Consider the following 25,401-nt stretch of genomic DNA (forward strand, 5'->3'; position numbering starts at 1 on the left):
AAAGAAGAGCAAAGTTGGAGGACTCACACTTCCTGACTTCAAGACCGATTATAAAGCTACAAGTTATCTAAATACTGTGGTATTCTTATAAGGATGGACAAATAATGAGCAGGATACAGATTCCTATAATAAATTCACTTTTGTCTTTTCAGCAAATGACACTCAAATAACTATAGCCACACGGACAAAATATACCTCGACTCTTTTACCTCACGCCATATAGAAACAAACTTAAGATAAATCATTGACCCACATACAAAAGCTAAAACTATAAAATTTCTACAGGAAAAAACCCCATAAAACTTGTGCAACCTTAAGGGAGGTAATGATTTCTTATTACACAAAGAGATCCAAACATAAATGAAATGATTGATAAATTGGGCTTCACCAAAATTAAAAACATAAACATCAGAAAACATCTTTAAGAAGATAATTAGGCAATCCAGAGACTTGTCGAAAATATTTCCAAGATACATATCTGAGAAAGGACTAGTATCCTGGATCTATATAAAGAATCTCTACAGTTCAGTAGTAAAAAAGAGAAACAAATCTTTTAATGGATATTCAACAGAGATTTTACAATATTTCAAAAGATAAAAAAGATATATGAATGGCCAACAAGCACATTAGTCATCAGGGAAATGCAAATTAAACTACAATGAGATACGACTACACATCCACCAGTATGTTTAACATTAAAATGACTGATACTGCCAAATGTTTACAAGGATGTGGGACATCCAAGACTTGCATCTTGTTGGTTGGTACAGCTACTTTGGAAAAATGTTAGGCAGTTTCTTATAAAATTAAATACACACCACCCCTATGACCCAGCAATTCCACACCTAGGTATTTACCCAAGAGGTATGAAAACATATATCCGCAAATACTTGTGCGAGAATGTTGCTAACAGTTTTATTATTTATGATGGCAAACATTTTTAACAGCCCTGGTTTCTATCAATAAGAAGAGAATGAATATTCAAACAATAAAAAAGTAGCAATAAAAGAACAGATTACTAAGGCATAAAACATGGATAGAGCTCAGAAATACAGTGCTTTACACAAAAGAATACATAACTGTATGATTTCATTTATATGAAGATCTAGAACTAAGCAAGACTAAGTTCTACAAAGTGAAAACAAGTTGATGGTGGAGAAATCCAGAACAGTGATTTCCTCTGTAGGAATGTGGGTAGGGATTTGCTGGGAAGGGACATACAATATTTGGTTGAGAGGCTGCATAGGTAGGTGTTTAATTTGCAAGAGTGTACGCATTTGCGAGACCTCATTTAATGGTACACTTGAGATGTGTGCATTTCATAGTATGTAAATTTTATCCTCCCCCCAAAAATCTGGAAGTAAATAGGGGTGTATTGAACTCTAGGTAGTAATATGCAGGGAGAAGTTGGGGAGTGGGGTGAGGAGGGGGAGTGTAGTGATGTCTACAACTTACTTCGAAATGAATCCAAACAAGATGTGTTGATGGATGGAAAGAGGGATGGATATATACGTAATAAAGCAAGTAGAGTAAAATGTTCGTTGAGAATAAGGCTATTCACTGCAAAATTCTTTCAACTTTATGTTTGAAATTTTTCACAATAAAATGGGATGGAGGAGTAATTTCAGGACTCACCCAGTGTGTATACACATGCTCCTCCTGTAAGCGCTGCCACCTAAAACTCTTGCCCTCGATAGGCTAGATAAAAGAGGGGCATCCGGGGGTGGATAACGGGAGAGGAGTGGGAGAGGAATCCTAGCAGCATCAGGGCTTCTGATGGCAGATGTATTGGAACACGGAAGTGTGTTTTTTTTTTTTATTCTCTGCTCTTGGGGAGTATAGGTGGGTGGCCTCTGAGCCTGGGGTCACTCTCTCGGGAGGCGAGGAAATTCTCCTTAGTTCGAAGATGCCCATTCATCTTTCCCTCTTGTATTCATATTCACTCCCAAATGCCAGGGGCTGGTGATTCTGAAGGGGCAGTGTGTGGCTGGGTACGCAGGTGGGGGCGAGATGTGTCTGAAGGGGACGGAGCGCCCTCTTCTGGCCCTGGAGGGGCCCACACAGGCCCGCTAAGCACCTGACCTGACCCTCCTCTTGAGCACCCACTCCCAGGATCTGCGCGTCCTGGATGGGAGCGCCGCAGCCCCTGGGTGGCCCAGCAGGGAGCCGGGCATCAGCAGGCGGAGACTAGTGCTGGGGGCGGCTCCGCGCGGCCGGGAGGCGGAGGACGGGGTGGAGTCGCCACCGCTGCTGCCAGCCGAGCGGCTCCACCTGTTGCAGCGTCGGAGCGCGCGGACCAGGCAAGGCAGAGCGCGGTGTGCACCTCTGCTCCCCGCGCAGAGGGACCCGGAGGACAGTCCTGGCAGAGCGGCGCGGAGGGGGGCACTCCCCGGTGAGTGGGACTCTAGCGCGGCGCCAGCGCACCTTGAAAGGCGGGGTCTCGGGGAGGGGCCCCGGCGGCTTGCTAGCGAGCCTGTGGCTAGGGTGGGGTAAAGCGCTCTCAGCGGAGCCCTGTCGGCGCAGGATCTCTGGAGCCCACCGAGGCAGCCAAGCCGGGGTGCGGGAGATGGAACTCTCCGGGGTCACTGTCTCCTGCCCGCGGGCTCCTCCAGTCCCCGGTCCTTGGCAGCCTCCCCAGGAGCTGGGGCTGGCTCGCGGCGCGCGCTTCGAGCGGGCGGATCCGACCCGTGGGGGTGGAAGACGCCCCCGCGCGGGATCCAGAAGCCAAGGGCGTCTGGTCCGGGCAAGGCTAGGAAGGCTGCCTGGGGGAGAGGCCCCTAACTTACTTCGCTCCGTCACTCCAACCTCCCTTTCTGGTCTCCTCCTCCAGCAAGTCGGCCCGCCGGACGCCGCGCAGCGTCGGGGGCGGGCGGGAGGTCGGAACCCGTGAACCGCGCTCTGCGCAATCCCTCTGTCCGTACGCCCGCCCGGGACCTGCTCCAGCCTCTAAGCGCCGGCAGCCGGGCCGGTGACCCGAGGCCCGAGGCTCCGCGCGACGCCGAGCCTGGGACACAGCACTGCGGCTCCATCTGGGGAGGCACTTCCAGCACCAGCGGACTGAGACCCCGCGTCCTAGCCGTCGGCGGCTTGAGAAGCGACGGTCAAGGAGACGGAGACCGCGGGGCTCCGCTCACCCGTCAGCCTCCGAGGCCCCCAGACCTTTGCTCTGGGGGAAGGTCAAACCCACCCGAGTTTGCCCTGAAGATGCGCCACGCCCCCTCCCCAGTCTGAGCCGGGCAGGACACCAGGGGGAAGCAGCGGCCGCATCCTCGTGCCAAGCAGAAGCGGACTCTTGTGCCGGGTCACTCAGCTCTTCAGCTTTTAGGAGAACTCCTAGGGGGGCGGGGACGGCGGCGAAAATGCGGATTTGAAACCGGGAGTCGAGGCGGACGTGGGGGGCTGGCGCTGCAGGAGCGGTCGACGCGGCGGCCCCGGGAGCCGCGTGGCCTGGAGGAGCGTCCGGCGGTCATGGGCGAGCTGGCTGTCGGGCGGCCGGGGGCCGACTGAGCGCCGGGCCGAGACCCCACCTCCCGGGGCGCCCGGGCGACAGTCAGTCGGCGGCCACTGCCGCCCGGCTTGGGGCTGCCCCCGGGGGTCCGGCCATGGCCGGCCGGGGTTGCAGCTGCAGCTGCGGTCCGGGCCACCTGAACGAGGACAACGCGCGCTTCCTGCTGCTCGCCGCGCTCATCGTGCTCTACCTGCTGGGCGGCGCCGCCGTCTTCTCGGCGCTGGAGCTGGCGCACGAACGCCAGGCCAAGCAGCGCTGGGAGGAGCGCCTGGCCAACTTCAGCCGCCGCCACAACCTGAGCCGCGACGAGCTGCGCGGCTTCCTTCGCCACTACGAGGAGGCCACTGAGGCCGGCATCCGCGTGGACAATGTTCGCCAGCGCTGGGACTTCACCGGCGCCTTCTACTTCGTGGGCACCGTCGTGTCCACCATAGGTAAGTGGGCCCTGCGGGAGGGCGGAGGGGCGGCCAGCCTTGCACGCGTTTTTCTGGCCCGGCGCTTCGAAGGGCGGGACCGCGCTTCCCAGCCCTGCATTCATCCACCTCCGCGCTCGGCCAGGTGGCACCGGTGTGAGCTGTTGCCTGATCCCCAGGTGGTATTGCCTCCCTGCTTCTTTAAGTGAGGTCCACGGACCAGCTGCGTCAACATCACTTGGGAGCTTGTTATAAATGCAGCCTCAGCCCCTCCCCAGACCACTTGAGTCCGAATCTGCGTATTAAAATCTCCAGGGAATTTGAGTGATCCTTAAATTGGAGACGTTCTGCTCTGGGAGTGTTCCTAGTTAAGGAGACTGAGCTTGAATTCATGGAACATTAGGAAGAAAGCTTACCGATCGGGACAGGAAACCAATAAACATTAATTGAGTTAGTACCATGCATGAGGCACTGGTCTGAGAGGGAGAAACAAATTTTAAAAAGACTGTCCATGACTTAAAACTTAATAGAGAGAAAAATAGATCGAAAACGAGTATTGGAAGTAAGGAGGCCAAAGTGCTAATGAGGATGCAAACTGTTTTCTGCCAGAAGGAAGCAGGTGGGGGTGGGGAGAAGGGACCTGTGGGCTGAACCAAATAGTGTTGGCCTGATTGGGGTCTGGAAACTAAAAGTGCTTTACACTCCGGAGGAGGAGAGAATTGCGTTCAGGGTCCAGTGAGCTCCCTGATCTGTAGGGAGTAGTGGAAGGAAAGCTAGGGGGATGGAGGGGGGAACTTTACTGACAGACTCAGGAGCTAGAGCTTATCTAGAGGCAATCGGAAGCTACTGAGAGTTTTTGAGCAAGAGTGTCTCATGGCTTTATTACCAGCAGAAGGGAAAAGTTTGGGAGTCTTTGCACCACACTCCTAAGGATTGTTCACACTTAAAGCATACTTGAGTGATAAGGGGGTTGGGAAAGATGCTGTAGAAATTCTGAAGAAAGTAGAGAGCTGGAGCGGAGGAGGGGGCTTTGGAAGGCTGCGCAGTCAGGGAGCGGCTCCCGGCTGGCTGCCGGAGCACCGGAGCTGCCGCAGGGCCGGCAGGGGGCCGTGCAGGGGCTCGGCTGCTGTAGCCCCTGTGCTGCCGGGAGAGCTCGTCAGTGAGGCGGTGCCAAGGCGAACTTCTTTGAAGCTCCCACGCAAGGTTGTCTTTGGTAGACGTTCTTCCAGGAGAAGGAGTGCAAGGTACAACAGGGATCAGCCTCAGGCCTGATTAGTCAAGAAAGACTTCCCAGGGTTAGTCCAGAAGCCCAGGGCTTCAGCTGGTGAGTAGGAGGCAAGGTGGAGAGGACTGGCATGATTCCCGATACACGGGCTGCGTCTGAAGTGCTTTGTGCTGAACTGCCCAGCTCACTACCGCAACCCTCTCTCATTTCAGGCGGCCCTGCCCATCCGTGGGCCATTATGACACCACGGTAACTGGGTATCTGCTAAGAAAGACTTTCATAGCATTCTCCACGATGACCAGAACACGGGCCCTGACGGGGATGGAGACAGAGTAATACCCTCCACGGTTCTCTCCCCCAGCCCACGTTCTCCACTGGACTCTCTTAGCAGTAATTGCCTAATTCCTCTCATTTCTCAAAAGACAGTTCCAGAATTTCTATGTAGGGAGGACTTTGGGTGAACAAACTGATTGGGAAGGGTTGCTGTGGAACTTTCCTTGAATCTGCTATGTCTGTGTAGCTGGTACAGGGTTTTGATTTAGATTATTCATTTGGGGGTGGTTTTGGTGGGAGATTGGGGAGCTAGGTCCTCCCCACCCCCTTCACAGGCCCCCCGTTTGTACTTCCAAAGGCCATGGACGTAGGAAGGAGCAGAGTGTGTGTAAAGACTGGTGAACACCAATGCCAGAGGAACCGCGGTTGTCATGGATGGGTGGGCATGTTAGCACACAGTCATCGGGGGCACAAATAGAATAATGAAGCCTGATGGAATAGAAGGAAACCTGCACCGAGAGTCTGGAGTTGGAGCTACTGACCCTGCCTGTAAGTTGGGCCGGTTCCTTAACATTCTGAACCCTATCCTTCTCTTCTGAGATACCTACAAGTGCCCGCCTTGGTATCTGGCACATTGTAGCTGTTGAGTAAATATTAGTCCTGTCTCCTTCCCACACCCTGCCCCTAGGCCCTGCCCCTCTCGCAGGGTTCTTGCTAGGGATAATGAGTTCATATAAGTGAATGTTCTTTAAACAGAACAAAGCACTATGTAAGTATGGGTTTATTTTTACTTTCTCATTTCTCACATGTCCTTAAATTGTTTCATTAATCGCTGATGTAATAACAGCACTTGCAACCCTTTATTGGGGTACATAATTAGGCACATACTGTGATTATTATGTGAATATGTGATGCAGCTAATTGCATAGATTAACCACAATTTCAATCAACACAATTCATATATGTGATATGTGATTCATATGTGTGAAGTGTGATTATCCCTGTTTTATAGATGAGGAAACTGAAGCTTCATGTTCTTTGTAAAATAAAGAAGAAAAAAAAAACCCATCTGTAATGACATCACCTAAAGTTGACCATGGTTGACATTTTGGTCATTTTTTAAAAATTGAAGTATAGTTGATTTACAATGTTGTGTTAGTTTCAGGCGTACAGCAAAGTGATTCAGTTATACATACATATATATCTATTTTTTTCAGATTCTTCCCCCTTATAAGTTATTACAAAATATTGAGTATAGTTCCCTGTGCTATATATACAATAGGTCCTTGTTGGTTGGTGCATTTCTTTCTATTCTTTTTTCCCTATGGACACACATATGTACATATGTATTTTTCTAAATTTGGATCATATTCTATAAACCCTTTACATCTTGTATTTTAATCGTAGTATTACATGATGGTTTTTTCTTCTAAAAATTAGTTCCACTATGCTTTATTCTGCAAAGATGTTGAGGTAACAGATAACAAGAAAGCATACAGTAGAATAATCATAAAATGTAAATAAAATCTCAGAACTAGGAAAAAAAGAAGAACAGAAATATGGAAAGCAATTGGATCTAGGAAATTGGTAGAGAGGAGCTTTGTCTTAGCTGAAGTTCCCTCAGAAGCAGCTTCTGAGCCAAGAATTTGAGTGCAAGCAGTTTATTGGCAGATTCAAGGGATACAGGGAGGTGAAGGAGGAAGTGATACAAGAAAGGGAAGTCAGTCAATATAGGGTATGGTATTAGGCAGAAAGCATAGTGGGCAACTGATCCTTAATCTCAAGTGGAAGCTTGAGAACAGTGCAAAGCTCATGAACCAGACTTACCCCAGGCAAGGGAGCTGGGGTATTTATACACCCACACTAGTCAGAAATTGGTTAAAAGCTGCTTGGAGGGTGGGGGAAGCACAAAAATATAATTTCCAGGTACTTCTGTCCTGATTTTTCATGGACGGCCCAAGAGTAGCCTTCTGATAAGATATAGGCACTGGCCATTTGAAGTCAGACCAGTGTGTCCAGAAATGGTAAAGGAGATCCCAGGGGGTGAGGACTGAGTATCACCAGTGACTATTCAAGCTTCAGATTTGGCTGCAGGCTCCATGGCGGAGTCATGACCCACACTGGAATTCTTTTTTTTTGCCTATGTTGAGTCTTCATTGCTGCACGCGGGCTTTCTCTAGTTGCGACGAGCGGGGGCTACCCTTCGTTGTGGTGCGCAGGCTTCTCATTACTGTGGCTTCTCTTGTGGCGGAGCACGGGCTCTAGGCATGCGGGCTTCAGTAGTTGCAGCACATGGGCTCAGTAGTTGCGGCACACAGGCCCTAGAGCACCGGCTTCAGTAGCTGTGACGTGCGGGCTCAGTAGTTGGCAGCACGTGGACTCTAGGGCGTGCGGGCTTCAGCAGTTGTGGCACGCGGGCTCTAGGAAATGCGGGCTTGAGTAGTTGTGGTGCGCAGGCTCAGTAGTTGTGGCGCGCGGGCTCTAGAGCGCAGGCTCAGTAGTTGTGGCACATGGGCTTAGTTGTTCCGTGGCATGTGGGATCTTCCCGGACCAGGGCTTGAACCCGTGTCCCCTGCATTGGCAGGCGGATTCTTAACCACTGCACCACCAGGGACGTCCCCACACTGGAATTCTTAGTAGACAAAAGGAAGCGTACACCTTTTCCCAATATGCAATCCTCAAAAATATTTCCCTCTTGGGATTTTATATGGGAAACATTGCATAGGACAGTGGGTGATGCTCACAAACAACAATTTCCTGGAAAATGCAACTGAGGAGTTCATGCAACTGTTGTTTAATTTAAAAGTCAGAGCAGAGTAAAAAAACATTGTGGCCAGTTTCTCACAAGTTTAAACATAGAACTACATGTGACCCAGAAATTCCACTCCTAGGGAATATATATCCAAAAGAATTGAAAGCAGAGACTCAAACAGATATAGGAACACCTCAGAGATGCTGCGAATCCGGTTCCAGACCACCGCAATAAAGCGAATATCACAATAAAGCGAGTCACATGAATTTTTTTTGGTTTCCCAGTGCATATGAAAATTATGTTTTCACTGTACTGTAGTCTGTTAAGTGTGCAATAGCATTATGTCTAAAAAATGTATATACCTTAGTTTAAAAATACTTTATTGCTAAAAAACGCTAACCACCATCTGAGCCTTCAGTGAGTCGTAATCTTTTTGCAACAGTAACATCAAAGATCACTGATCACAGCCCACCGTAACAAATATAACAATAATGAAAAAGTTTGAAATATTGCAAGAATTACCAAAATGTAACACAGAGACACGAAGTGAGCAAATGCTGTTGGAAAAATGGCATCAATAGACTTGCTTGTCACAGGGTTGCCACAAACCTTCAGTTTGTAAAAAACACAATAGCCGTGAAGCACAATAAAGCAAAGCACGATAAAAAGAGGTATGCCTGTATTTGTACACCAGTGTTCATTGCAGCATTATTCACAGGAGCCAAAAGGTGGAAACAACCCAAGTGTCTATCAGCAGATGAATGGATAAACAAAATGTGCATGCATACAATGGAATGTATGGACAACGCAGATGGACCTTGAAAATATTATACTTGGTGAAATAAGCCAGACACAGAAGGACAAATACAATTCGACTTAGATGAGGTATTTAGGATAGGCAGATTTCATAGGGATGGAAAGTAGAATAGAGGGTACCAGGGACTGAGGGAAGAAGGGAAGGCTTATTTAATGGCATTTTTGTTGGGGATGATAAAAAGGTTTTGGATATAGATAGTGGTGATGGTTATACAACAGTGTGAATGTATTTAATGCCATTGAATAGTACACTTATGAATGGTTAACATGACAAATATTATGTATATTTTACCACAGCATAGAAAGAGCAGAATATTAAAACACAACTCAGGGAGTTGATTCTGAAAGAGGCTGGTGATCAGACTTGAAACAAGAATGAATTTGAAGTACTCAGAGAAGTAGATTGACGTCATACTCTGTGAGTGATCTTCTGTAAATATCTTTTTCTCTCAAATAGGCATTTGTTAGGCTTTTGTTTTTGTGTTTGCCTGTGTATTTATAACTCAGCTTCTGTCCACAAAGGATATGAGATCATTTGCATATTGATATGGTCAGAGTAGCCTTAAGCCTTGGGCTATCCCATCATCTCAGTAGCTTAACACAACAAGAGTTTACTTCTTACTCACCCAAAGCCCATTGCGGGCGAGGTGCTTTACCAGGACAGTTATCTCCTGGGTTGGCCCAGTGTTCCAGGATTCTTTTATCTTGTGGCTGCTGTTTATCAGCTCATGCCTCCAGCACTGCCCAGGAAGGGACAGAAAGGGTTGAAGTGTGGAGCACCTGCAATTAAACGGACACTACCTGGAGGTGACAACAAGTCACCTCCACACGCGTTTCATTGGCCAAATCAAGTCCCATGGCTACACCCAACTTCAAGGATGTAAAGAACCACACTCCTCCCTTAAGTCCAGAAGTGGATAAGACTTGATCTTGGTGAACAGCACAGATGCCTACAGCACATATATGTACAGTGCGCTAGAAATGGATACTAACGGATTTAAGACATTGGGGAGATGAGAAAACATGAGTAGGATAGGACAGTTAAGCCACAAATTGTTAATACACACAGAGATATATGTCAAAAGGACCCACGTAATTGCCAGATTTGGCTGTGAGTTTTCCAGTTGTTGAAAGAAAGAGGCAAGGGCAACCATTAAATGGTTCCTTTTATCCAGGCTGGCTGCTTGGAAGACACCCAGCTTTTTTAGATGTGAATAAAAATTTCTCCTATAGATTGTCATGAAAGGGACAAGATAATGTGATGAGTAGTCTTCTCCACTGCATCTCAGCTGTGAAAGAGAACCCTATGCTCTTGCACGGCATAGCATCCCTCAGTACAAGGTGCAGTTCCGTAAAGGCCCCTCTGCCCAAGTCCAAGGTCATGCAGGGCGGTGTCCAGCTTCCAATTGTATGGTCCCTACAACTGTGGGACACTTGGCCATTTGCCATGTTTGTATCTTACTTTCCATCCATTGTCGTTTCCTGTTTAATGTTTATTTAGATATAGAAACATTTTTAATTTATGTGCCATTTCATATTTTAGTTTTTCCTTCTGATTTCTTCCATTGTTTTTGTGTAGAAAATCTTTTCCCGTCTGTAAGAATGCTTATTGGTTTTTTTTTAATTGAGGTGACATTAGTTTACAATATTATATAAGTTTCATGTGTACAGCATTATATTTCTACTTCTGTATACACTACAATGCGCTCGCCACCAGAAATTTAGTTTCCATTTGTAGCCATACAGTTGATCCCCTTTACCCATCTTACCCTCACCCTGCCTCTTCCCTTCTGAGAACCACTACTCTGTTCTCTGTATTTACATGTTTGTTTTTGTTTGATTTAGTTTGTTCATTTATTTTTTGTTTTTTATATTCCACATATGAATGAAATCATATGGTAGTTGTCTTTCTCAGTCTGATTTATCTCACTTAGCATAATACCCTCAAGGTCCATCCATGTTGTCACAAATGGTAAGATTTCATCTTTTTATGGCTGAGTAGTGTTCCATTGCATGTATATATATGTGTGTGTATCACATTTTCTTCATGCATCTGTTGACTTAGGTTGTTTCCATATCTTGGCTATTGTAAATAATACTGCAGTGAACATTGGGGTACATATATCTTTTCAAATTGATGTTCTCATATTCTTTGGGTAAATACCCAGAAGTGGAATAGCCGGGTCATATGGTAGTTCTATTCTTAACTTTTTGAGGAACCTCCATACTGTTTTCCATAGTGGCTGCACCAATTTACATTCCCACCAACAGTGTAGGAGGGTTCTCTTTTCTCCACATCCTTGCCAACACTTGTTATTTCTTGCCTTTTTGATAATAGCCAGGATGCCAGTTTTTGTTCAGTAGTTTTTCAACTGCTCTACACTTTTAGTCATAGCAATGGTTGTTAAAACACTTTAACCTATTGTTTCATGTGAACGATGATGGGTACATTTTAAGACTGTAGCCAAGGAGCAGTGCTGGTCATGGGGAATGAGGGAGCAGAAAGAGTGGCTGGTAGGAATTTGCATGCATTCATTCAAGGTAGGGTCGTCTCTCTTGGGATCTACTACCAAATTTTCATGGGGAAACTCTCAGACTGTCCATTCTGAGAACCCTGGATTTGTTTAATTATTTGTTTCCTACTTAGGAAACTTCAGTACCTATCTTGAAATTAGAGACTTTGCAGGCCATAGCTCTTACTCTCCACTGCCCAGCATTCTCATACACATACATGTTAATTTCAGCTTGTTTCATTAGAAATTCTCATTTATGTTATAAAACAGCGATTTCCTCTTCTTTTATCCTAAATTCCCTCCTGTTCTCTCTTCCCCTTCATACCTTTCTCTGTGAAGGAGAGATGGGTTTGGTATGAATGTAACCCAAATAATTCTTGGGCTCCTTAGGGTTCTTAGGGTATTAGTGTTCCATACAAAAAAGCATGTTCCATTAGCCCAAAGTAATGGAAAAATTAATTCAATTTTTCCTTGTGTATCTCTAAAGAATCTTAGTCTCCAATTTGTAACACAAAGGAAAGCTTCCTCTCTCCCCATCTCCCAGTCTCTCATTCCTCAAAGGAGTTCTGGAGCCTTTTATCCCGAAACCCCTCCCCAAATCCTCCCCAGCTGGCAGCCCTCTCAGTCTTTCTGTCCTTCCTGGTCTCTTCTCCCCCATCTCTCTCTGCTCTGTATTATCGTGATTGACTTGACCTCTCCAACTTCTTTTAGCTTCCCCTCATTCAGCCTAGTCTTCATAGTAAAGCACAGCCCCAGGAGCTGACCCAGCAAGCAACAGTCCTTTCACCTGAGGAGGAAAGAGAGAAGGACAGGGGATGATTACTATCACCAGCCCATCAGTGACTTTATACGCGGGGACACTCTCACCCTGTAGAGGAACACATTACTGTGTTTGGACCCAGAAGCCCACGGTCCTGCTGAGGACAGTGGGGAAACACACCTCATCAGGAAACATCTCCATCATCATCATGCTGCTCTCCCTTCACCCTCCAACCTTCTGCCTCCTTCTTTTCAGTTTATCTGAATTGCTAGACATTATACCACTTTTCTGAAAGACTGCACCTTTAGCACACCCACCGCATCTTCCTTTGGCCGGAGAGCCATCATAGAAGCGTCATGAAATGTTCAGGATTTATTGTTCCCATTCTCTGATCAACCCCCCAGCATCTCTGCTATTGATCACCCCTTCTTGGAAGGGAAATCCTGTGGTCAGTGAGCCCAGGGGTCAGACCAGGAATGCAACTGAGTGTGACTTAGAGGTGTGGGACATTAGGGAGCAGTGGGGCATGTGCCCTGGAAAGAGCAGCATTCAGGCATTCAGATTCTAATTACAGAACAACATTGTCCTGGCCAGACAGGTCTGAGGACAGCTCGACTCCAGAGTGTGAGTCCCTCAGTTAAAGCTTTGATCATCTGTGAGCTCCAGGCTGCTTTCCCTTTGAGAGGGAGAAGGATAAGAAGCTCTGAACTCTTCTTCATCAGTAGCAGCATCTTGATTTTTGCACTTCACTTAAGTACCTGTTTGTGCAGGACACTTGATCATCACAGAGTGTAAATCTAACATATTCGCTATCACATTGTGCACCCACTAATCTCTAAAAGGAGCTGGGGGTAGTTATCAATATATTCTCTTAACTCTTCTGATACTCATGACTAAACATATTGTATTGTAATCCATAAGTACCTACTATTCTGGTTTTTTTCCTTTCCTTTTATGTTATTTCCTATACACTTTCTCAAGAATTCCATGTGTTCAATTAATGTAGAATAGTTTATTTAACCATCCTTAAATTATTGGATTTGGGGGTTACATGCGATTTTTTTTACTCTTGTGTTTAATTAAAAATTATGAAATTTATTGAGTGCTTTACCATAGGTTAAACCCAGTACAATCTTTACACATGTTTAATTCTTATAACAACCCCATAAGGGTAGGTACTGTTAATATTCTCACATTACAGACCAGGATCCGAGGCCCAGAGAGCTTCCAGGCAGTGTCTGAAGTTACCCAGTGGAAGTAGTGCGGGGCATCCCTTTAGAGCTTATGCTGTGAACCACCACGTCTTTGCCATTTCTTCCTTTGGGGTCCTTGTGGGGAGAATTGCCGGTTAAAGAGATCACAACCCCTTTTTTTCAGTGGTGATGGTCCTTAGGCAACCTGGGGTAATAGAAGAAGACAGAGATGGCCTGGTTAGCAGAATGTCAGGATGGTAAAAGGTTTGGGTGGTGTTCTGCCTACCTCCCAGGAGTCCACATAATTAGAGCCTGTACCTCCCATTGGAATATTTGATGTCCTCTCAAAGTTACAAGTGTCCTCCCATCACCATGACAACTAATGTGCCTGCCCCCAGAATTTTACTCTCCAGTTTGGACATATTTGATCCCAGAAGTCACTTCCTGACTCTGCCCATGAACTCTTGGAATACTGGCACCAAAGCTGTGTCTTGGGTCTTCCTTAGTATTAAGCATCTGATGAAGATCAGATTGATCTTAGAGACCAATCTTAGAGACCAACATCGATCTTAGAGACCAACCAGGCAAGTGGTTTTCAAACTATGCTCCAAGGACCCCTGGGATTCTTTGTGGTATATAAGTGCTGTCTTGAGAGCCAAGGGGGGACACATCAAGTTCTTATCTTTGTTGTATGTATTTATTTATATATGTCCCAAATAATTATCCTATTCTGCTACCTTTTTATTGACTATTGTTTGGAATGTAGAAAAGATTTTTATATACCCAAATACACTCATTTTCACTGGCATTTTTTTTCTATATTTTTTCATAAATTTAGGTCCTCTCTGTGGTTGAGATAAATATTCTTATCCATTCTCTGTTTAGTTCTAACTCAACTCAAAGTTATTCAAAAGGACTGTTTTATAAATGCTTTTTTATGGCTGGCTATATAATTATGCTTTGATTTATTTCTAAAGTTATCACATAATGGTTTGAGAATGTGCATTTTCCAGAGTTCTCTTTTTTATTTGAGTGTTTCTGTACATCCTGGTATCTGTATATATTTCAGTTGGATTTTTTCTTACCTTACAGAATTTTGGAGCAGGAGGGAACATAATCCCCAACCACACTCCAAGCCTAGTAAACACACCCAAAATAACATTTGTGTGTTTGGGGACATATAAATTCAGTGTTATTGATTTCATCACTTGTGTAACTTTAAATTTTATTAATAATACTTTTGTTTACTTCTTTATGCTTTATATGCTAACAACTATTTTTAAACTTACATTTGATTAAATTCCTGCATTATATTAGCAGAGACTTGCTGACTTTTGGATCCTCTCTCTAGTTTTAATTTTTAAAGTAAACCACTTAATTTTTTTAATTTCCGGGTTTTTAAAATTTTATTTATTTATTTTTGGCTGCATTGGGTCTTCGTTGCTGCGCACAGGCTTTCTCTAGTTGCGGCGAGCGGGGGCTACTCTTCGTTGCGGTGCGCAGGCTTCTCGTTGCGGTGGCTTCTCTTGTCGTGGAGCACGGGCTCTAGGTGTGCAGGCTTCAGTAGTTGTAGCACACGGGCTCAGTAGTTGCGGCTCGCGGACTCTAGAGCACAGGCTCAGTAGTTGTGGCACACGGGCTCAGTTGCTCCGTGGCATGTGGGATCTTCCCAGACCAGGGCTCGAACCCGTGTCCCCTGCATTGGCAGATGGATTCTTAACCACTGTGCCACCAGGGAAGTCCCTACCATGACTTCTTTATCCATTCATCCATTGATGGACACTTAGGTTATTTCCAAGTCTTGGCTACTGTAAATAATGCTACAATGAACATGGGATTGCAGATATCTTTTCAAGTTAGTGTTTTCATTTCCTTTGGATAAATACCCAGAAGTGGAATTGCTGGATCATATTAGTTCTATTTTTAATTCTTTGAGGGAACTTCATACTGTTTTGCACAGCGGCTGCACCAGTTTACATTCCCACCAACAGTGCCCAAGGGTGCTGTTTTCTCCACATCCTCACCAACACTTGTTACCTCTTTGATCACAGCCATTTTAACAGGTGTGAGGTGATATCTCATTGTGGTTTTGATTTGCATTTCTTTGATGATTAGTGATGTTGAGCATCTGTATGTCTGCTTTGGAAAAATGTCTATTCAAATCCTCTGTCCATTTTTTTTTAACATCTTTATTGGAGTATAATTGCTCTGCCCATTTTTAAATTGGATTGTTCGGGGGTTTTTTGCTATTGAGTTGTCTGATATATATATATATATATAGTATTTATTTATTTATTTGGCTGCGCCGAGTCTTAGTTGCGGCACTCGGGATCTTCGATCTTCGTTGTGGCATGCAGGATCTTTTAGCTGTGACATTCAAACTCTTAGTTGCGGCATGTGGGATCTAGTTCCCTGACCAGGGATTGAACCTGGGCCCCCTGCATTGGGAGCGTGGAGTCTTAGCCACTGGACCACCAGGGAAGTCCCTATGTAATTTGGATATTAACCCCTTATCAGATAAATATGATCTGCAAATATTTTCTCCCTTTCAGTAGGTTGCCTTTTCATTTTGTTGATGGTTTCCTTTGCTGTGCAGAAGGTTTTCGGTTTGGTGTAGTCCTTCTTGTTTATTTTTGCTTTTGTTGCCTTTGCTTTTGGTGGTTTGTAGTTTCTATCTCTCTTTTCTCTCTTAAAGTAGATGTTCATTCAATCTTGCTCATCTGTGGAGTTCCTCCTTTCTTACTTTCCTGCTATTTCCTATAAGCCACTTCCATTCCCACCAGAATCTTGAGATCTTTCTTTGGGACTTAAAATTTGAAAACTGAATTTATGCTACAGTTAGCATTTTCCCCACTAAGGGCTTTTTAAATTAATTCTGGCTGTTGATGTTTTCTGCTTCAGATGTTATATTTTTGGTATTTGGTGTGGAGGCATGCTATATATACTATTTCTTGACCCACTGTATTTTTAGACTTAGTTTCTTTTATTTAACAGCCTGTGACTTAATACCAACATCTGTAAAAACAAATGTGTAGAAGGCATGCTTTGACCACACAGGGATTTACTGGTGTTCCATTTCATGGAATGATGGATGAAGACCATCCATCTGGGAGTTTATAACTTGAAACAACAACTATCACTCCCTCTTCAGTTAATTAAGACAAATTTCCTGGAGGATATGGAGTCTAGGGGCTGTTTGGGAAGAGTTGATGACCTGCTTATTCTTTCAACAATTCTTTGAGTTCGGGAAAGTAAGGCTCAAAGAGAGTCAGTAAATTTCCCAAGTACACACAGCTGTTAAGGGAGTATATCAGCATCAAGTTACCAGACCCAAAAAGTAGTGGTTGAAGCAGGCAAAGTTTTACTCTATTCCAGAAAAGAGGTCTGCACTGCATATAGACAGATCAGGGCAAGTGTGGTGACTGCATAATGTCAACAGGGGGTCAGGTGTCTTCAGCTCTGCTGTCCCTAGGATGTTGCCCTGGTCCTCAGGGCTCAGTGTGGTTGCTGGAGCTCTGGCCATCCTATCCACACCATAAGTAGCAGTAGTAGGAAAGGGAGAGTCTTTCAAGGTGTGAGGTCATTTCCTCTAAGAAGCAGACTCTGGGCTAAAGGTTTGGGTGGAAGTGATTTATCAAGGAAGTACTCCGGAAGAGACTAGTAGGAGAGTGAGGAGTGTGAGGATGGGAAAAGGGAAGAAGCCAAGTAGGAGGTTATCTTATGGAGCTCTGGAGCATAAATTACACCTTGGGGTTCGTCCCATCTTGAGGCAGAGGAACTGGGCTTTTAGACACCCACACCAGTCACTCACTGGCTCTGGCTGGGGTGGGAAGAGCGAGGCACTTTGCTGTTTCTGGGGGGAAAAATCACATTAAAAAGGGTGGGGTAATCCTTTGTTGTGGGGTTGTCCTGTGCATTGTAGGATGTCTAGCAGCGTCCCTGGACCAAAGAGAAAATTTTGAAACACAGGGTTTGGAGTGTTTGCCTCTGTCCATGCCTCACCCACACCCCGACGCCTCACCTTTAACTTGAATTGTTAACTGTAAAGTGGCTTTGTTCTTTTCTTTTTTTAAAAAATTTATTTATTTATTTATTTATTTATTTATTTATTTTTGGGTGTGTTGGTTCTTCGTTTCTGTGCGAGGGCTTTCTCTAGTTGTGGCAAGCGGGGGCCACTCTTCATCACGGTGCGTGGGCCTCTCACTGTCGCAGCCTCTCTTGTTGCGGAGCACAGGCTCCAGACACGCAGGCTCAATAGTTGTGGCTCACGGGCCCAGTTGCTCCACGGCATGTGGGATCTTCCCAGACCAGGGCTGGAACCCGTGTCCCCTGCATTGGCAGGCAGATTCTCAACCACTGCGCCACCAGGGAAGCCCTCTGTTCTTTTCTTTTTAAAAATATTTTTTCCATTAAAAAAAATCCAAAACTAATATATGCACGTTGGAATAGATTTTCAAATCATTCCAAAGTGTTTAAAGTGAAAAATCAAAGTCTCCCTTTACTTTCCCATCCTACTCCCCAGAGGTAACCATTGTTTTTTTACACATAGTGGGGTTCTCTTTTCTCTTTTTGGTATTAGCTTTATTGAGCTATAATTCATATACCGTAAATTTCACATATTTGAAGTGTACAATTCAGTGGTTTTAAAGGATATCTTTTTTTTTTAATTTTTTATTATTATTATTATTTATTTTATTTTATTTATTTATGGCTGTGTTGGGTCTTCATTTCTGTGCGAGGGCTTTCTCTAGTTGTGGCAAGCGGGGACCACTCTTCATCGCCGTGTGCGGGTCCCTCACTATCGAGGCCTCTCGTTGCGGAGCACAGGCTCCAGACACACAGGCTCAGCAATTGTGGCTCACGGGCCCAGTTGCTCCGTGGCATGTGGGATCTTCCCAGACCAGGGCTCGAACCCGTGTCCCCTGCATTGGCAGGCAGATTCTCAACCACTGCGCCACCAGGGAAGCCCCAATTCAGTGGTTTTTAGTGTATTCACAGGGTTTTGCAACCATCAACACAATCAATATGATGACCTTTCATCATCTCCCAAAGAAACCCCATCCCCTTTAGCAATCACCTCCCATCCCCTCCAGCCGTAGGTAACCACTAATCTGTCTGTTTCTGTAGATTTGCTTATTCTGGACATTTCATATAAATGGAATCACATAGTACACGGCCTTTTGTGCCTGGCTTCTTTGACTTAGCATAATGTTTTCAAGTCATCCATCTTGTAATACATATCAATACTTCACTCCATTTTATTACTGAATAATATTCTATTATATGGATGTACCATATTTTATCAGTTAATCAGTTGATGGACATTTGGGTTGTTTTCACTTTTTAGCTATTATGAATAATGATGTACAATGATGAATAAGTGTACAGGTTTTTGTGTAGGCATATGTTTTTATTTATCTTGGGTAGATTTGGAATTGCCAGGTCATATAGAAACTCTATTCTCAACCTTTGGAAGAACTGTCAGACTCTTTCCAAGTATAGGCGTATCATTTTATATTCCCACCAACAGTGTGGGAGGGTTCCTATTTCTTCACGTCCTTGCCAAGACTTTCAATAACCTGTCTCTTTGGTTACATCCATCCTGTGGATGTGAAGTGGTATCTTATTGTGGTTTTGATTTGCATTTCTCTAATGATAAATGATGTTGAGCGTAATCTCACGTGTTTTTTTTTTTAGTCATTTATATACCCTCTTGAAAGAAATGTCTATTCAAATCCTTTGCCCATTTTTAAATTTTTTTTTAGTAATTGAGTTATAAATGTTCTTTATATATTTTAGATTCAAGTCCCTTATCAGATATATAATTTGCAAATATTTTCTCCCCTTCTGTGGGTTGTCATTTCACTTTCTTCATGGTGTCCTTTGAAGCACAAACATTTTAAATTTTGATGAAGTCTAATTTACCTATTTTGTCATTGTTGTTGCTTATGTTTTCAGTACCATATCTAAGAAACCATTGCCTAATCCAAAGTCACAAAGATTTGTACCTATGTTTTCTTCTGAGAGTTTTATAGTTTTGCTCTTACATTTAGGCTGTTGATCCATTTTGAGGCAATTTTTGTATATGGTATGAGACGTGGGTGCAGCTTAATATTTTTCCATGTGGTTCCAGCACCATTCGTTGAAAAGACTATTCTTTCCCCCATTGAATAGTTTTGACACCCTTGTCAAAAATCAGTTGACCATAAATGTGAGGGTTGATTTCTGAACTCTCAACTCTATTCCACTGATGTATATGTGTATCCTTATGCTAGTACCACACTGCCTTGATTACTGTAGCTTTGTAGTAGATTGTGAAATCAGGAAGTGTGAATCTTCCAACACTGTTCTTCTTTATCAAGATTGTTTTGGCTATTATGGGTCCCTTGAACTTCCATGTGAATTTTAAAATCAGCTTGTCAGTTTCTGCAAAGAAGATTTCTGTTGAATCTGTAGATCATCTTGGGGAATATTGTGATCTTAAAAATATTAAATGTTATAATCCATGAACATGGGATGTCTTTTCATTTATTTGGATCCTTTAATTTCTTTCAACAAAGCTTTTTAGTTTTCAAAGTTGAATATAAGTTTGGCACTTCTTTTCTTAAATTTATTCCTAAATATATTATTCTTTTTAGTGCTATTGTGAATGAAATTGTCTTCTTAATTTTATTTTGAATTGTTTATTGCAAGTGTAGGAAGTACAATTGATTTTTATATATAGATCTTGTATCCTGTGATCTTGCTGCACTCATATATTAGTTCTAATAGTTCTTTAGTGGATTCCTTAGGATTTTCTATATAAAAGATTATGTGATTATATCATCTATGAATAGAGATAGTTTTCATTCTTTCCTTCCAATCTGGATGCCTTTTGTTTCTTTTATTTCATGCCTGCAGTACAGTGTTGAATAGAAGTGGTGGGAGTGGACATTCTTGCTTTATTCCTGATCTTGGTGGGGGGGGGAAGTTTCGGTCTTTCACCATGAAGTGTGATATTAGTTCTGGTTTGTTTTGGTAGATGACCTTTATTGGGTTGAGAAAGTTCCCTTCTATTCCTACTTTGTTGGGTGTTTTTATCACAAAGAGGTGTTGGATTTTTGTCAAATTATTTTTCTGCATCTGAGATGATCATGTGGTTTCATCCTTTCTGCTATTGATGCTAGGGTACTGCATTAATTAATTTTAGATATTAAACCAACCATGGATTCCTGGGATAAATTCCACTTGGTCATGGTTTATAATCCTTTTCATATATTGCTGCATTTGGTTTGCTAGTATTTTGTTGAGGATTTTCACATCTATATTCAAAAGATATATTTGTCTATTTTTTTTCCTTTCTTGTGATATCTCTGTCTTGCTTTGGTGTCAGCATAATACTGGCCTATAGAATAAGTTGGGAAGTATTCACCTATGGTTCTTATATAACTTTCTGAGGTTGCCCAGGATATACAACTATGGTATGAATGTTCAATAATTTGTTCCTTCTGTTGTGGGACATGTAGTTTGTTTCTAATTATTTGCTAGTACAACAGCTCTATAAAGCATATTTTAAATTTTAATATTTAAACTTTTAATTGTAAATATTTGTAGGTACTTCTAAATTTTTGAGAATTTTAAAATTTAAAATTTTCTTAACCAATTTGCAAGAATTTTGTTATTCTCACAGCTAAAGTATATTGTATTCTTCTTCTTCCTTGGTATTATGCTAAATGCTCTAGATACACAATTTTTCATCCTCTGATGTAGGATTATTGTTTTCCTCATTCTGTTGGTGAGAAAACTGAAGCACAGAGGGATAAATAGCTTTCCCAAAGTCATACAAGTTGTAAGTGTTGGAACTTTAGTTCAAACTTTGTTCAGCCATGATTTAAATTTTGGAGAGGAAGTTAAGTCTCTGAGATAGTATTCTAGTGAAAACTGAAATAAAACCTATGACTCTAGTTCTATGTTTATTTTTGCCATCAATGGATTTGATGTTAGTGATGAATATTATTTGCAAGTTATCGTTTTGAAGAACCTGGGCTCCCAGGCTTATATAATAAGGAAGACATCTAGATGTCCCTCACTGGGTTTGAACAGTCTTTTCTCCCTTCTTATTGTCTTAGAACCACACTCAGCACCCATCTTATATTAAGCAGAAAATTTAGTTTGGTTCAGTCAGAATTTATTGAATCCCTACTATGTGTCCAGCCTGATAACCTGGGTCCATGCATAGCATTCAGGAAGGCTATAAATTTGGATGGGAAAAGAATTCCATCTTTATGTTTACTAACCTCGAACTAAGCAGCCTCTAGCATTTCCTTCAATAGAGAGTATAGGCAACAACTCAGAGGCAGAATGAGTGGCACCTGTAGCTTTGTCACCAGTAGAAATCACAGATGTGTTCCTCTCATTTAAGAATGTGGCAGATCCCACCATGTTCATCCCCCCTCAACATACTTCAAAATTATGGTAGTTGTTAGACCTGTTCTTGTTATTTAATGATATAATAAAGTTGCTCATATACTATATCACACATTTGTTTCCTAGTTTAATAATTTTGTTTTAATATAGTTGCTTTTGTAATTCTATGCATTTTATTTCATTCATTTAAAAAAAACATTCAGAGATGGAACCCGCAGGCTTCCCCAGATTGCCAAAGGCTCTATGTCACAGAAAACAGGAATTGAGAACCAGACTGAGGTTAGGCTGATTTTGAATGAAGACAGAAGGGGAAATTGTAACTGTTGTTATCCCTGCTCCTTGCATGACTGGCAAAGAGCTTTAATCCACTTGCAGTTGTTTGAAAACTGACTTGAAAGACTTATTGCTCAATCACTGTGCATAATCTCATCTTTTCCTGATGATTCAGAAGACATTTCAGGATGTTGCAAGGTCTTTTTTAAAAATTAATTTTATTTATTTATTTATTGATTTTTGGCTGTGTTGGGTCTTCATTGCTGCACGTAGGCTTTCTCTAGTTGCGTAGAGCGGAGGCTGCTCTTCGTCCCGGTGTATGGGCTTCTCACTGCGGTGGCTTCTCTTGATGTGGGGCACCGGCTCTAGGTGCGCAGGCTTCAGTAGTTGCAGCACGTGGGCTCAGTAGTTGTGGCTCGTGGGCTCTAGAGCACAGGCTCAGTAGTTGTGGCGCACGGGCTTAGTTGCTCCGCGGCATGTGGGATCTTCCTGGACCAGGGCTTGAACCCATGTCCCCTGCATTGGCAGGCGGATTCTTAACCACTGCGCCACCAGGAAGCCCCTGTTGCAGTGTCTTGAGGGTCATGTTTGGAGCATAAAATACCACACTCCCTCAGAGCAGTGGGGAAGCAGTAAGTGTTTAGAAATGTCATATTTATAGGGTGTACTTTTTCTAGGGTCACAGGCTCGGTTCAGAGCTGCCTCGCTGTGTCCTTGCCTTTGTGTTCAACTGATGATGGTATCCCTCTGACTCTTAGCCCACAGCCTCTCCTGTGGTTACATTGTCACATGTACTCTTTGTTGTAAATACAGGTTTGGGAATATATACTGCTTCTTCATGGTTATTTAACATTACTTCTAGTTTAGTATTTAAATTAGAAGATGCAACTTTGGCCAAAGGCGACATGCTTTATTTGACCCACAGATGCTGGTAAATGTTTGACAATCGGCTTAAAAAACAAACAACCCAATTTGTAGCATTTGCCTGTTTCTGTGATGTAAATATTCCCCAAATGGCTGATTTCAAGCTATGAACATGAAGTCACTGAAGGCAAGAGTAGAGAAAGTATCCTCTTGTGAGCCTATAGCAGCCAGCTCCAGGACATGACTGTGGGCTGCAGGGTGTTGGAGAAAATTCAAATCAGCTGTCAACTTTTAAAAATGAGAGATTTCCAGTCAAAGTCTAGATTTCTGATTTCTCTTGGAAAATGGGAAACCTGGCTATGCTGGGCCCACATTACTGCATGCCAACCACTGGATGAAGAAGAGCTATGCGTGCTCCCTTTGGGGAGCCCACTGGTTCCCTGGTCTCACCCCATCTAGGCTGAGTGTAACCTGCTATTCATCAGTGTGTTTGACTTCTTTCCTGTCCTCTGGCTGAAGCACTGAGGTTCATCCTACCTCTTTGAGATATAAGAACCAAGTGATCTCGTCACCTGGCTCTTTATCAGAAAATCAAGAAAGAGTTGCAGAGTTGTGTCCTGTATGGAAATACTTTTTAGAAATTGCTTCCAGTTTGATCATGGGGCAGTCAATTTTCTCCTGATGGGATGCATGGAGATTTTATTCCACTCTTGTTGATTTCTCTCTGATCATCCCATATCAGTAGGCAAAAGAGCTTTTCTTCTTAAGCTATGTAATAAATGAGGTTGAACCAGAAAAGCCTGAACTTTATGACAGGCTAAAGGTTTTCCTATGGGAAATTAAGACCCACTAACTGGAAATGGCAAAAAGTAACAAGTTCAAAGGAAACTCAGTGGAGTAATTAAAAATGTATCAAGCCCTGTGGAGTAGGCAATAGACACAGCACAGTAAAAGGAAAAGAGCGTCTCTGAGGTCTCGCTGGATACTGGCCATGTTGATTTTGGATAATGCCCAAGTGTCTGGGGGAAAGATCATTCTTAAACCTGGGACGCCAACCCCGCCAGAGTGATTGTACCGTAAATACCTCATTATTTATGGGTATTAAGGGACCCAGAAAGGGTATTAGACACTTTAATACCCTGTTCTTGGGTGAGGTGGAGTGCTTCTGCAGATGATTTAGGAATTCGAGGTTTAGAAAAGGGCTAAGGGAGAGTCTTGGAGTTTCCAATGCTGAGGGATGAGGGAAACTGGGTCAGAAAAGCAGTGGTGTTAGGAATTGCATTATGTATGCACTTACTTAAACATTGGCAAGAGTGTTATTTAAGAATAAAATCAATTTCATTGTGGGAAAGGGAGCTCCATTTTTTTTTATTCAAACAGAAAGTCACAAAAATTATAATCATCCTCATCAGTTCACTCAGTCCCATGTAATTAATTTTTTTTTCATCTTGATCTTTTGTTACCACTTTTATGAATTCATCAGTTTTCCATTAGAGCTCTGAAAATGCTTATTCATTCAGTTCAGCAGTATAGTCAGTTACCAGAAATCTGTACTTGTCAGAGTCTTTTCCATGAATTCCTTGAAGATGAAACCCTTTTATAGGAACATTTTTGCGAAAGCATCAGAGTACACCCAGAACTGTCTGTAAATGACAAAAGACTTAAAAATGACCACGGTTAAAGATTTGATGAAAGTTCATAATAACCCAATTGACAAGGGAATTTAGTTATTTCTGAGATACACATTTTAAAGTAATAACTAGAATTATGACTTATAACATTATACCAGAACATATAAGATTTTTAGAAAGTTCATGTAATGTCTGAAACATTTATATTAAAATATTTCCATACCGATAACCCAAAGAAAATTTAGTATTAGTTGTTTTTTGTTTGTTTGTTTTTTTATACTGCAGGTTCTTATTAGTCATCAATTTTATACACATCAGTGTATACATGTCAGTCCCAATCGCCCAACTCAGCACACCACCATCCCCACCCCACCGCGGTTTTCCCCCCTTGGTGTCCATACGTTTGTTCTCTACATCTGTGTCTCAACTTCTGCCCTGCAAACCGGTTCATCTGTACCATTTTTCTAGGTTCCACATACATGCGTTAATATACGATATTTGTTTTTCTCTTTCTGACTTACTTCACTTTGTATGACAGTCTCTAGATCCACCAACGTCTCAACAAATAACTCAATTTCGTTCCTTTTTATGGCTGAGTAATATTCTGTTGTATATATGTACCACATCTTCTTTATCCATTCGTCTGTCGATGGGCATTTAGATTGCTTCCATGACCTGGCTACTGTAAATAGTGCTGCAGTGAACATTGGGGTGCAAGTGTCTTCTTGAATTATGGTTTTCTCTGGGTATATGCCCAGTACTGGGATTGCTGGA

At 43.1% G+C, this 25,401-nt stretch overlaps 1 protein-coding gene across 1 annotated transcript in view; it reads left to right on the top strand.

Moving 5' to 3' along the window:
• Positions 1–3,602: 3,602 nt before the first annotated feature.
• LOC114236130 (potassium channel subfamily K member 13) overlaps positions 3,603–25,401 on the top strand; it is a 122,556-nt gene continuing 100,757 nt past the window's right edge. The window contains exon 1 of the mRNA XM_057542480.1: positions 3,603–3,942. Within this exon, the coding sequence (XP_057398463.1) occupies positions 3,603–3,942 (340 nt within the window). The remainder of the gene's footprint in view (positions 3,943–25,401) is intronic.

Source organism: Balaenoptera acutorostrata, chromosome 3 (genome assembly GCF_949987535.1).
Source record: "Balaenoptera acutorostrata chromosome 3, mBalAcu1.1, whole genome shotgun sequence".
Taxonomy (NCBI): domain Eukaryota; kingdom Metazoa; phylum Chordata; class Mammalia; order Artiodactyla; family Balaenopteridae; genus Balaenoptera; species Balaenoptera acutorostrata.